Below are 15,036 nucleotides of genomic sequence, written 5' to 3' on the forward strand. Positions count from 1 at the left end.
CATCATGAGATGGTGCAAAGAAAATATTTCTAAAATGAAATAAGCTTATATAAATATCAAGGACACAACAAGCACAGCAGAACAAAACCACAAGAAAAATGAACTGATTTGATATACTGGATATTGTTTCAGTCCACTGTTATCTTCTGTTATCCATTAAATACAAAGGAAATATAAAAGCAAACCAAATGTCAGAACATCTACTTACACGGAGCTCACAAATGGTGCTAGTGTCATTCACGGATACATTTGCAAGTCTCTTGCATGCTCACGCATTGAGTTGCGTGTTCAGTGTTTGTTTTATGTTGTGATCAGTAAAACTTGTCAAAATGAATCTGAAGTTGCAAATCAGCTTGCATGTTGCACATTTGGTGAAACTGGTTTGGAGATAAAAGATGAAGGACCTCAAAGGAACAACAAGACAAATGTGTATGTACATATTCAACCATTTCATGCCTATGTCTATAATAAATCTTTACATGTTATTTGTGTCTGTTTGAACACTTACAGGTCTAGATGTGTCCAGTCACATTCTCTGACATTAATGGCCAGTTGTGATTTCCCCAAAAGTCCCTGTAAAAACAAGTGTTCGTTTCATTCGACCCAAATTCGAGCCAATGAGCTGTCAACAAAAGACGGTGAAACACCTTTTTCACATTTATAAGAAAATTCCATGAAATCAGGAAAGAAATGAGCTGGAAAATAAACAATGCATAAATTCCTTTTTTCTTTTCAATTTTATGGGAAGTTAATAAAAATGTAATTCCACAGTGGAGCAGCTGTCACAACAGCGTCTGGTCAGACTAATGATGGCCTACACTTCACTTCAACTTAAATCAGTGGTCACACAAGATTCGGTTCTGCGTGCGGAAGAGCCAGATGACTTCTCAAATTGTCAGTGGTGGAAAGAGTACAGAGCAAAGACTGCGAATACAAGTTCAGTAAAGAGCCACTTCAGTATTGTGAGAGGAGTCAATTTTAACAACAGACAAAAATAAGGATTCAGTCCTGCATTGTGGTCATAGTATGGCGGATGCACTTAATTTCACAAATGTGAAAACTGACTGGACCAACGCTACTTGAACTCTTTGGATAAAAGCACAAGATTCCTGCTGAGGTTTATTGTGTGTGTCCATTTTGTGCTTCCTCCAACATCTTGTTCTCTTTGGGGTCTGGTTTGGCAGTAAAACTATTGGCTGTTTCATTTAGACATGAACAAGCAAATAAACGCAACCAAACACTGCACTCATAAACAAAACCAGTGACACCAAACACTTCACTGTGTAACGTATGTGACTAACAACAACAATTCTAAACCCAGAATCATTAATCTTGCAATACACTGCGAACTAAAGGATATATTGTTTACAGTGGATCAGATTGTCGGGATTTGGTGTCCTTTGGTTGCCATGGGATACAGGGAATAAACGTTTGAAAAGCCAGGAGGGAAGGGTTTGTCAAGATCTACAACTCTCTGCTATAAAACTGGATTGAATTGCAATAAATCTATCAACTTTTTGAAAAATAAAGTGTATTTGACTCTTTCTTGGCCAAAATATGAAATCCCCAAATATAGGATAACAGGTAGGCCCATAAATATTTTCTAAGATGCTATTAAAGTCAATATTTATTGGATAAATTGGGGACCATGGCATACATGGGGTCTGATTATTTCAAAAAAGAAACGTCTGATCTCGTTCCTTCTTCCTGCACGAATTTCCATCCTTGATGTTCGGCTCCATTTTCTCTGCGATTTATATGGCAGATGATGGCCGCTGCTTTTCCTCTTGGGTCACGACCACAGACCCCCTCAGAAACGGCTCCCTTGGTTGCTGTAGAGCTACGCCACTTTTCAGCCTTAAGTGAATATTCCGTAAACAGAGATGTACTCCCATGGTTTTTGATGGGAGTCCATTTTGAGCAAAACAAAACATTTCTGTGGGTTTAAATTTTTACCAGGCCTCATTTTTTTCATTCTGCGTCAATACAGGGATGATGGTCGTCAAGAATTCCTTTTTACTGGCCTGTCAGGCTTTTTGGGAAACCATCTGCAAACTGATCACACAATCGTGTGTCTATGCGTCTGTGTGTTTGGAGTACCACGCTCTCCTCATTACCTTATGGGTATTTGTTTGTACCCCTGCCTGTATGTGTGTCCCTTTATTTGAATACATTTGCAGGTATTTTTGTTTGTCTTATGTGTCCCTGTGCCTCTATGTGCAGCACTACAGGCAGTAAAGAGGCCTGCTATAGTGATCTGTTGTTAACGTCTGCTTTTGGGTAGCAGGTGTGTATGTGTGTGAGTGTGCGTGTGTGTATACGTGTGTCTGGGCTAGGCCAGTCTGGTCCCAGATTTAGAGGAGGAAGCCGGTGTCAGGGCCAGGAGATGGATCTCTCCTGAGGGATCCGATAAATAAGGAAAAAATATCTTTGAAAAAGGGAAACGCAGCTGTTTCCAAAGGAGAAGTCAAAATATTGGTGGCTTTGCATTCCATAGCCGCAAGATAGAAGGCCAGCTCACCCGGCGATGCTGTTTGGGACTCTATTTTCTCTCTCTGTGAACACCTCCCTTCCACTTCCTTCTCTGCCTCTCTGTACATCTTTTCTTGCCCTTCCGCTATCATATCTTCCTATCCTCACCTCTTTGTCTGCCTTTTATTCCCCTCCAGTCTCTCTGTCATGAAGACAGTTGAGCCTCCGTGCGATTCCCTTTGGAAAGTCTGCGGTGACCGCAACGCATTTCAGCGGCTTAAAGGCAGAGCACATGATCCACTGATAAATCAGTCTAGCCCGGCCTCAATCTTCCCCCTGGGCTGACTTACATGTAAGACCTACTGCTTGTTTTACACACAGACACAGCTCCAAAAACAGCAACGGTAACCAGATCCATGGATATTCAAAAAGCAGGTGGGCCTTGAGGAAAATCAGAAAAATAATCAATGTTTCTTCTAATACATCTGTCCACAATGTCAACACAATACTGGTGAGCGGGAAGTGTGGAGAAGGTAAGCTTTCTTTGTGTCATTTGAGTTTTCACTGACTACTTTTCAATATTGTGTGTTATTTCAGTCGGGAATCTCCGGCGGGAACTTTTCCCTAAATACTGTTTCCTAAATCTACAATTCAGTGCATTTAACATGAGGTCAGTGCAATGTCTCTATATTTGTAACCAACTGTAATAAAAGTACTTTAAAAAACGGGGGATAAATTGTAGCAATGGTCAAAACCACATACCTTAATGAAGGAAATTAGTGTGTAATTCTATTTGATTATGTTTTGCTACTTGGTAATATGGTCTTTATTTTGGGGTATCATTATAGATTTAATCATACAGAGGGGCTTTACATCTTTTCTTAATATAGCCTAATCATCTGCAAAAAAGAAACAGTGAGGAAAAGTGACTAATGACCATGTTAGAAGATAATTCTGGTTCATTACAGCTTTTCTGGTCTGATCCAAAAGAACATACCGCTTGTAAACAAAGCCAAATGCTTCTCCAGATTAACCACTCTACATCAAAGCTGAACCAGGAAGTCTTTATTTCCTTCCAAACAAGTTAATATTACTGATAGCAACGACAAAAATCTAAAAATAAGCAACCCTGGAATGATCCTTTAATATAATAACCTTCACTATCTGAATGACACTTCCACACTTTAACGATGGGAAAAATTTGGATATTTTGTGTGCCATGTGATTAACCAAAAGTACCGTTTTAAAAGAAAATGCTGAAAATGTAAATGCGTTGCTGTTAGAACTTTAGGATGATAAAACTATTGTCTCCAATAGCCTGAAACCTCAGATCCAAATAATTATCAAAATCTTATCACAGGATTCTCGGGCCAAGAGATATTTGTGCACTGCAAAGGCCTGAGACGTACTGGACCGATGTCTGTTCATCAGTCTAACACAGCAGTAACAGAGAGAGGGGGAGACGTTATTAAAAAGAGAGTGAGACACTAAGCACCACCTCTCTTCCTAATCTGCACAAAGACATTCTGTATTATTCTGTATTAGATGAATGTCAAGGCTGCATTCCTCTCAGAGTGTACACAATACCAGCTGGGCTTCAACAGCAGCTAATCTCAGAAAATATACACCAGCCTAGGAATACTTCTTAACCTACTGACCATATTGTACAGTATGTGTAATATGGAACTGACAATGGAGATTTACATGACAAAAAAAAGTGAGATTTCCTCTTGGAGGTGGATTCATACTGCACGTTTAAACAGTCAGATATGCTAACCACAAGACTGGCTGGTTGGAGGTGTGGAAAGTGTCCGTACATGAGGAAGGACTGGGCAGAGTTTCCCTTGCACATCCTTAGTGATAAGATCCTTTTATCCAGACTGCCTCACGGCACTGGGAGTGGATACATTTTTGGTATGGGTGGCCTCATTGGGAGTCAAAACCCTTAACCTCTGGAAGCATTAGTGTACAGTTGTATCCACTTTGATTCCCGTCAGCTTATTTTTTTCTCGCCTGACTCTTGTGTCTTATCTTTATTGTCTGTATTTGCAGTTCTCAACCATCTTGGTTAGTTCCAATTTTCATTTTCATTGCTCCAAATTAAATTATGTTCTATATATTACATTATTCACTGACTGGAAACACAGCGTATACATATCTTACCTCTCTTCCTCCTTCGTGCTCTATTTTCTCATCTCACTCTTCTTCCCTGCCTCCCTCCATCCCTCCCGTCTCCCGACTGTTTTCCTGTCAGTATCATGTTTGGAAAGTCAGCCCATGGGTCAGCCTAGGGCTCGTAAATTTGTCAGCGGCAGCGTGGTTGAAAGGGAGGCTACTTGCTCAGGAGGGTCAGGAGCATCAGCGCTCACATGGGGCCTTTTTCTCACTGCGAACCCGCGGTTGTTGTTTCAGGCACGTCCTCTTTAGAGAGACGACCAGCCTGGGAACATGTGTGGGGCTGAGGGGTGTAGCTTTCTCTGTGACACCAGTGTTTGATGAAGACTTCTTGTATAACGAGGTGGGAGTCCCAGTCATCCAAAAAGTACATTCAAACCAATTATCAGTGCAGACACGCAAAAGCCAAGTCACATATGTCTGTATTTGTCTTCTTGCAAAGACTTTAGTGCACGACCCTTGACCCTGGCCTTGAAGGAAATCTCCACCCTATCTCACTTATCACTGTTAAATAAGCATGCTATTGTTGATCTCCCTACAATTCTCTATTTAGTTTGATAATAGAGATCCTTCAAATTCAAATCTCCAAATAACGAGACATTTTTCAATACAGGTGTAATAGATTTTGATATTTTCACAGAAAAGATTTTGACCCCAAAAAAAAAAAAAGACAAAACTATGATGGATATCACTATATAGACAAAGGTAAGTCAGGTCATCAGAGAGCGAGGTCAACATAAAAACTCCTAAAAAGGCACTAATCATCACTGATGGGTGATATGTAAAAATGTGACATTTACCTTTAACGTATCCAATATGTCCAACCTTAACATTACAGTCATGTCTGGTCACTAAAAGCAAAGCAACAATAAAACCAGTCGAACTCAGCAAGGTTTCCATATTTCTACTTGTTCTGGCTATAAAATAACTTCAAATCGCACACGTGTAAACACAAAGACATTTATGTATACATAAATGTGTATGCAGCCCCCAGAACAAACACACACATACACACACTCCTCCTTCCTCTGCTCCTTCAAGGTCACCAGAGGCTTTAAATCACCTTTCATCTGTCCCAGAGTTTCTCACCCCTCAAGCATCCTCTGGGTGTGCCTTTTTTTCTTTCCTTTCTCTCTCTTCCTTGGTCTCTTTTTTATTGGCTAGAGATAAATCCCCGAGGGCTTCCCGGTGACTTCACAGAAGAATGTGACAGCAGGAATGTTTACCGTGACATTAACGCCATTCCTGATGGCCGTGGTCATCTCCATTACCAGAACGAGCCTCTCCGGCAGAGCAAAAGACGGGGTCATTATGATAATGGATGGAGTTTAGTGGGCACACAAGGACACGCTGAGTCTGAGTTCAGTGGTTCATAGGTTCACAACCTTTTTTAACACCAGGGCGGGCTAGGAATTCCAAAGGCATACCTACCAGTGTTTACTAAAAGAGCTGTGTCCTGTACTATGCTGTGCAGCATTACATTCATCATCAAAGAAATGTAAAGAATGCCAATGCAGGAGTCGTCTGAGAAGGAAAAAGTGGCTCTGTACTTGATTTCATAGGATTTTTCCTCACATCTCCATTCAGCTCAGCCATTCTTTTAATTTTCCTCTCCACAGCAACTTGGAATCAAACAAAATTAATTATTTAAAACAGCTCAGAAACCAACATTGACCTGAAAAATACATACCAAGTTGAGAGTGTGAACCAAACTAACATAAACTGATTTTTTTTGGCCACTTGGGGGCAGCGTAACAAGCTAAAAACACAATGTGACATATTAACTTATCAAGTTGATATGGCTATGTTAGCAATCAGTTGCTTATTTACATATCCAGTAGACACAGAGCAACATTTGGAGTCATGTTTCTTGTGACGTGATGAATGATCCAATATTCACCCTCCTTTTAGCTCTGTTTTGGTCCCCACCAGCTCCTGAGAAAAACATCTGGCTCTTAAGCTGTTACATGCTCCACTGCGTTCACTCGCTAACTTTTCCCACCTGCCTTCTGGTCAGAGGCTGCCTGCTGCAGCAGAAACAGTGCTATGAAAGAAGCGAGAGTGAATCAGAATAGTAAAGATGTGGGTGTTGAAACAAAACAATGTCCTGAATTATAGCTCTGAACTGCAGTCGATGATAAATCTCTGTGGGTTTGTGCCTATGAGCAACATCTTTCACGTCAGACAGGGTAATCTGATGAATTGTTATTATAAAATGATCGATTCATGTAGCTTTAATGTATTAAATGAGTTTAAACCTAAATAAAATGTAACAAAGAAAAAATGTTTGAAGTGGAAGAATCGAAGATGGATGTTAGTTTCGGACAGCTGTTTGTTGTGATTTCCAGCTGTGTAACATCAGCCTAAAGGCTTCGTGTGTGCAATAATACCACCTATGAAATCTACGTATTCATGCTTCATTATGTGCGTGCATCTCTGTTCTGTTTTTACAATCACCTGACCATAGGCAGAGGGTGTTAACTTTCAAATGAGTGGATTATCTGGTTTTGGTTTTATTTGTAGTCAGGGACACAGAAATGAGAGGAATCAAAACAAAGAGGAACACTTGTTTGCATCTTTGCCTGTCTTTGAGCCTCTTTGTCTCTCTTTCACATATACAAACTTCTTATATACAAACACAGCCTCACACAGGCACACAAACACTAATTCCTGGTTAATGATCTCCTCTGCATGGCCTCCTCACAGACGGTTAAACACAAGACAAAGGCTGACAGGTTTATAGCGCTTTGAGCAGCAGAGAGCGATGCAGGAGTAAAAATACCCACACACACACACACTCACTCTCTTTCTTTTACATGCGCACACACACACACACACACACACACACACACACACACACACTCTTAGATGTACATGCACTGATACAAGTCTATTGTATTCTGTAGGCACTGACTGACACTTGTTACACATAAGGTTGCACAGGACACACTGCAAAACATACAGCCAAGTTATTTAAAAGCATTACAACAATTTTTAAACATGCAAAAGTTTGACAACAAGGACAATGAAAAGTCATGATGACCTATACTAATAACTATACACACATATATGCATGTTTTTTATAAACCTTTCACTGTTTTGAGCCAGATCTCAATCATTTCATGCCAGAATTTTCTTCTTTCAGGGGTAGAAATGCCTTTGAAACAGTATTTGACACCCAATATCTCGGTCTGTTTATATGATCTCTTAAAAGTGGCTATGAATATGTTTTTGATCAGTTGTATCTTACTGCGCAGCATGTCAAGATTCCTTCTAGCTGGTGTGCAAAATCAAGGTGCAATCAAGGTGTGAGAACATGCATCAAGATGAAATACAGTGAGGCACGGCAAAGAGACGTGTAAAGATAGAGAGATACGGAGAAAACAACAGATGTGTGAGGGGGAAAGTGAAGCTCTGGCTCCGTCCTCCTTGAGGCACGGCAGAGCAAACAGAGCAAATTCCTCCATGCCTACACCCAGAGGTGATAAATGGGAGTAAGCGGGCCCTAATCAGATGTTCCGCCAGGGTTATCAGTTCTGTTCCATAGATCGTTACCAGCCGGGAGTGCGCCGCACTTCACCTCCTTATCTCGTCACACTCCTCCATCCCAAACCACTATCATTCCGGACTGGAATGTCCAGTGAAGACATAAGAGTTGCTGGGAGAAGAAAGGAGGGCGAAAAGAGAAAACATGGCAAGAAGTGTAATCTCTGTACTTAGCCCCAATCGCGGCTGCCATCTCGTCAAGTTGGAGAGTTATGGCGTGAGAGGGAGAGATATCATCGGGGTGGGTGGGCGTGGGGACATAGGATTTATGCGTGTATGTGTGTGTGTGTGTGTGTCTTTAGTGGGGTGTTAAGAGCATGGTGTGTGACAGAGATGACTACAAGTGTAAATGGAATGCTCTCTTACAAATGGTTATCGCTGACCTTTGAGTCAACCAGCCGTGTGTGTGTGTGTGTGTGTACAACTCCATCTATGTACACACTCCGAGCAAAAGGTTAGCTCATTCCTCCACTTGCGGAGGACAGTAAAGTCATAAGAAACACAAGCTCAGATGAACAATAGAGATGTTCTGTAACACTTCGTCTTTAATGACAGCAATGAAGCCGGACTGGAAAAGAAATAATTCGGTTAACCAGAGATGTTTCCCCCATCAGCCCTGTTTGTTTCTTGAGGCAGCTGTGTGTTTTGCCAGAGAGCTTGACAACCAATACAATCCAAACATGAGAAAAAGGAAGCACTTTAAAATACTGTAACTCAATAAGCAGAATTATTTGTATATCTTGGGCCGTTCTTGAACATCACTGCGAGCTCAAGTGAACTTGTAGCGGCAGTAACATATCTGATACTGTAAACATATGAAAACAAACACAGTGGTTTGTAGTTTGTTAATGTAATTTTTCTCACCATTGTAGAAAGGTTGCAACTGCCAAGTTTACGTCTTGGAAAATATTCTTTATTCCGCTGCAGCATATCTTGAATTCCTCGATCAACTTCTGGCTAATACTGTTTACGGTATGCTGAAAGTTGAGGTGAAGTGACGGGTGGTCCTGCTCTGGTCTCTGAGGCTTTGCAGGAAGTGTTTCAAGACGGTTTAGTGAAATGTTTCCAAAGCTCCTTTCTGCATCAAACAATTGACTCTTTGATCGAAGCCAACTAATTATTTGATCATGCTGGGGCTCTGGGACACATTTCGTTGCAGAGGAAGTGGCTTACCTGGGCTTATGCGCAGAGAAATGCAGCCAGGCATCATAAGACAAGGAAAACAGCCGTTTAATAAGGGCACTTCATTTCAGAATAATCCCAGGGCTGTCTGGACCCGGCTAATCTCCTGAAAAGCCACTTCTTAAAGCTTTCTGGCTTGTTTGCCTTTAAAGTGTGGGAGGTAGGATGGCAGAAAACTTGGCTGTTGACTTAGGTAAGAGGGCTAGTGACAGCTCAGCTATAGCCATGCAATGGGGTGTGCAAAGAGGGAGAGGAGAGTGAAAAGAAGAAAATGAGGGTAGTCGTGATGACAGACGTGCAAGAAAGCAGAAAATAATTTTAGAATATTTGTGCTACTTGAGGTATGTGTGATTTAACTTTCCAGATATCGGAACAGCTTTAAAACTTTTACTTTTTCTGTTTCGAGCAGACGAGAGCTCAACTTTTATCCATCTGTTTATTTAAGGGATAGTTATTAGCTACATTGCTCTTGTAAATCAATAAACTGCTAAATTAAGTTTTTTTTTCTGGTGTTTTATTTACAGTTATCAAGCAACAGGTGCATTAAATCTAGGCTTGAACACTAATTTGTGTGTAGCCCGGGGACAACAAGATGGATGCAATCAGATATGTGATTTGGCTGACGGAAACATGTGGCAAAGTATAGACCACAGTGTACAAGATTTTATCTAGACATGAAACACTTTTTTGAAATTGGACCTTAGTAGAGACATTAGCTGACCAATTAAAAAGGTGATCAAGCTCACCTGTATATCATGGAAGTGTATTTAAAACTGTAGGAAAAGTAAAACAAGATCAACCCTAGAACGGTGAATGGATTTTCCTAAATTATTACAGGGTTGTCCCTTTTGGACGACACAGCAGACAAACACAGAGGGATGGGACAGCAAACAAGCAGCTGGAGCTTTGAGCCAAGCCAAGCTCAGAGAGGCCTCCACACCTGTCTGCCTAGATGGCTGGATTGGCTGGCAAGAGAGTACTACAGCGAAGCAAACTCATCACAGCTAAACACAGATGACACAGGAACAACATTTGGAGTTCCTGTTCTGTGACCCGGGAAACCAAAGCCATTTCTGTGCATCCTTGACTCACCGTATCCACAAGGTAAAAGCTCAGCCACAGAAACCAAACGTGATAGGAATAGCTCACTTTCCTCTGCTGGCTATTATAGCTCTCGCAGCGGCTTCGGATATTTGTTCAGCAATAAGTCACCCCTCGATAATTGAGTGAGCATTGACCTCTTGTATTTTATTTTCCACTGGCATGTACCTTGCCAATATTGGTCAGTGTCTCCCCACTCACTCCACAATGTATTACCTTGTGAGAGATTTATAGAAGGTCTGTGACCAGAGACCAGCATCTGAAATGGGTAGGTCATCCTTTTTTCCACTAAATATATATATGAAATGGAGCTCTCCTCAAATATAAATACAAAAAAGAAACATTTGTACTTAAAATAGCACAAAGAGCGTCTTTTCAGAGAGACTTCTCAGGAGTTCCTGCACATAAACTACTACTAACTTCTTTAAGTAGACTTATGTGGATGTTTAATGTAAACTTACCACAGTACTTTACCACAGTAGAATCCCTTCCTTTTATGTTTAAAGTTACAAAGAGCACAAAATCGACATTCAACAAGTGTGTACAAGCCCGGCACTCTAGTTAACAGTGGCTGTGGCCATTAGTCGGGTGCCCCGCTGTACATCACGACATGTTCGGAGCTGCAGTGTGTCACACAGCATGAGTCATACGGAGCACGGTGTCACTTCGCTAGACCTCAGTGGAAAGCAGGACGTGTGTGAGGCAAACAGTGATGAACATGCTATTTTAGGAATGAAGATGAAAAGGGAGTTGGAAAATATGCTTCTGGTCCCCCAATTTGAAGTTTTCCACCATTTGCTCTACTTTTTTTTTCCCGATGGGTCATTCAGAACAAGTGATGAAAGCTTAGGAGAACAGATGACTGAACAAGAGGTCTACATGAATCATGCAAAAAAAAAAGAGGGGGGGGGGGTGAAGAGGCATATGGTTCGCAGAGAGCGCACTTGAGACTGGATGTAACGCAGGGGCTCTTAAATCTACCCGTGCCCCAGGAGAATACCCCCAGAAAATGAGCTCTCTATCTGTGCTACTGCTGCAGCTGGCTGTGAAAGACATCAGTTCAAGCCGAAGCTTAAATCACTGTCATCGTTTTATTTGCTATGGGTCAGTTTAAAGCCTGAGATTCTCAGATCTACGCACAGGGAGGATTTTCTAATATAAACAGGTGAGTCCAGTTTTAAATCAGACTATCAGTGTAAACAGAGACACTGTCTTCATATTCTCTTTGATTTGGTTCCACAAACAGATTATGTTGTTGGAGTGCCTTTCAATGCCCAACATTTGTCAAATAAGGGCCTCAAGCTTGAGCTGTGTCTCCTGCTCCATTTTTTTTTCAAATCGTTTCAGACGGATTGTTTGGCCGCTGTGCTTTTCTTCCTTTCATTTATCTTGATTCTAATTTGTAGTTTCACTTCGGCCACACATGATATCCAGATTTTTATCCTGGTTTTGAAACAAGAAGGACCACCCAGAAGTGTTGCAGGCCTCTTTCTACTATAGCTTTCTAAGTCACTCCACGCAATCGAGACACATTAAAGACACATTAAAAACTAATCGGGTGGCGATGACACACGGTAGTCGTGCAAGGTCTTATTTGCAAAGCAGATGGAAAGCCTTGGCCTGTCCAACATTAATTACAATCACATTCGGGGAGGAAGCCGTCCCTCCTCCAGGGCGGTTAGGACTCTGTGTACGACTGGAGGAGATGGCAACCTAATCCCCTGGTCACCGCAGAAATCTGAGGGAATCGTCAAAAGATGCACAGGACGTGATTAATCAAAGTGGAGCGCCAGATGTGCAATAACACAGGCGTAGAAACCCAAACTGACACAGACACAGGAATACCAAAACCACAGACACACCAACACCATGCCGCCACCGTCACACTCCCACACAGAAGCCAACAGAGGGGCTTCGATATTTGAGACCCAAACGACGGCCTCCCTCTGTCTGAATATCTGGTATTCATCACTACATGTTGCAACACCAATACTCGGAGGACCAATAAGTAGTGAGGCATTCACTTTTTCTAACTCAGCCGTTCCAATCCTAATTCTTTTCTTCATGTGTGGTATTTAAAACATCTATAAAGGTGAGGGGTAAAAATATTTTAAGGACTTCCTATTTCAAAAGCAGCTAAAAATGAGAGAAAAACATCAGACCAGACTACATTCCTCAGCAGTGATACATTCCCACTGTTCTCATGGCCGGATTATGACAATGCCCTTAGTTCCCAAGAAGAATGACAATCAATCTGGATTTAAGCCTCCTTGTCCACCAGCGTCTGACTCTGGCAGCGCCTCTGTTTATCTTCAGGCGCTCTGTTTAGAGTCTCCCAGTAAACACTGGAGCTGCTAATGGAAGGAAGGGCTTTAGGCTTTTATGTTCCAAACTCGTTATGATTAAAGTGTCCCTCTTTATCGTCCCTGGAACTAATTAAAGACAATCTGCTGGGATATCACAAACAACGCGACACAATTTACGCACAGAAACCGCAACTCTCTGCGCTGGAGGTCAATGGCAGGAATAGCCCTTTATATACAAATACCAGCGGTGGTGGTTGATGGTTTGCTGAGGATACTAGGTCTATTTTTCCCGCAAAGTCATAAATCATGGAATAGATTGCACAGCAACACTGACCACAGAATTTCGGGGCTATAAATGAACCGAGGAGGGCCAATCTAGCCGGAGAGAGGACGTGTAACAATAAATTACCCCTAAACAATACAAACCTCATCAGTTCTCTAAACCCACGAAGACGAGGGAGAATGTGGCCCCTGTGTGGTTCAGAAACTGAGCTAGTTCATGATCCAGTACTCAACGCGCGTAATGGCATTTCGGCTGTGCGCAGCATTGTGTTCAGTGATGGAGTGGTAAATTAAAAAAGTGGGTCAAGTATGAGCTACAGGTGTAGTAATCATAGGTCCAATATATTAAAAAACACATTAAAATAAGCAGAAGGTAGAATTTATGTCATTTAAAAAATATATTCAATGTCATATAAAATAATCATGTCAGTAAAGGCGGGTTTTCACCACATTGCACAGCACTTGTGCTTGTATACACCTGTTCACACTTTAGTTCAGTCTCGCGAATTGAAACTGTCTGCTTCATTCACCGTCCCTACACTTCAGCGAATCTAACAGTAGCGCAAGCATACACGCACAGTTCACAAACATGTAGCCTAATATTAAAGATATATGTTCGTCTAACTTACCTAAATTAACGAAGCTCATCACCATATCTGCATCATTTAGAAAGGCGGTTTCTTGATATGTGGCCAGAGGAGGGCTCTGAGTCGTCCGCATGTACTGGTATCGGTCCAGCATGCCTTCCACTGGGCTTTTCTCCTCGCTAGATATGGTGTTGTATAAGTCCAACATGAAAAGTGGAGCGGAGTTGTACTTTCCGTGTGACAGATGCGGTCTTGGCCTGTGGGGCAGCCCGAGGATGGACAGGATCTCTTTCTGCATCTCCCTCTTCTCGTGCGTCCGCAGCCTCCGGTGGATGAAACCCGGGTGCACCTCGTTGTTCCCATCCAGTGAATAATTACTCCCCGCGACCGGGAACATGCAGTAATAAGCGCTCCACCACAATCCGACCAAGGCAAGCCAGCAGCTGGTCATGATGTTGTCCCGCTGTGCTCTCCGGAGTCCGGAGTTTGTCTGGCTCGGAGCTTCAGTCGCCTATCCAAAAGCAAAATGTGCGTAATGGTAACCCAAAGTCCGTCCGAGCGTGCTGTTATCTGTTGCAGCCACAGATCAAAAGCGAAAAAGGACTCGTGTGTCAAGCCATTTGAAATACTTCCTAAAGCAAAATGCGCAGAATAGTGTCGGTCCTGCTTTCATTTCTGACTCCCGTAGCGCGCTTTGCTGCTTCAGGATAAAGTGCACCATGTGAAACTTTATTCTGAGCGCGGCAGTTAGTCGGTCAAAAGACACCGATTGATGTGACGGTCACCAGTAAAAGAAGACCAACTTCTCTGAAAGAAGCCATTTTACTCAAGCGGATGTATTTACTCTCCAAAATATATGATTTTCCAAAGTTGCGCACCGCAAAAGCCTTCCTTTAATAACTGAACTGGTCTCAGTGGCGGTCACATACTCCTACGGGCTGTGTATGAGAGTCTAACAGGAATCAGCAGGTTGCAGTCCATAATATGCGTGCGCTCTCGTGTACTTTTGTGTGTGTGTGTCTGTGTGTGTGTGTCCTGAAACCGCCCACTCCGTGCGCACTTAGCCAGAGGTGGAGCTCTTCAGGCTACAAGGACAACTCTAACATCATATTTCCATATTTTGTTCTCTGCGGAATAACAGCCTGTCTATACTAATATAAACGTCAGGTTTGTCTGCTTTGCATGCGTATTGCAACATGTTGTTCCTGTTACATTCCTTTACAGTCTCTGTGATTAAAAAAAGACCCCATCATAAGCTCATACTTTTTGATACTTCGTTTCATTTCTACATGTTATTACTTGTATTATCGGGGTAATCAGTTGTAATGTTTTAGCGACCAGCTGCGTATTAGTTTGAGGTGTGTCTACAGGTGTTTGTCTCCACA

The 15,036-nt window shown here is 42.0% G+C and overlaps 1 protein-coding gene across 1 annotated transcript in view; it reads right to left on the minus strand.

Moving 5' to 3' along the window:
* Window positions 1-14,564, minus strand: part of bmp6 (bone morphogenetic protein 6) — a 44,420-nt gene extending 29,856 nt beyond the window's left edge. The window contains exon 1 of the mRNA XM_053342674.1: window positions 13,694-14,564. Within this exon, the coding sequence (XP_053198649.1) occupies window positions 13,694-14,102 (409 nt within the window). The 5' untranslated portion in view covers window positions 14,103-14,564. The remainder of the gene's footprint in view (window positions 1-13,693) is intronic.
* Window positions 14,565-15,036: the final 472 nt, after the last annotated feature.

Source organism: Scomber japonicus, chromosome 21, assembly GCF_027409825.1.
Source record: "Scomber japonicus isolate fScoJap1 chromosome 21, fScoJap1.pri, whole genome shotgun sequence".
NCBI classification, from domain to species: domain Eukaryota; kingdom Metazoa; phylum Chordata; class Actinopteri; order Scombriformes; family Scombridae; genus Scomber; species Scomber japonicus.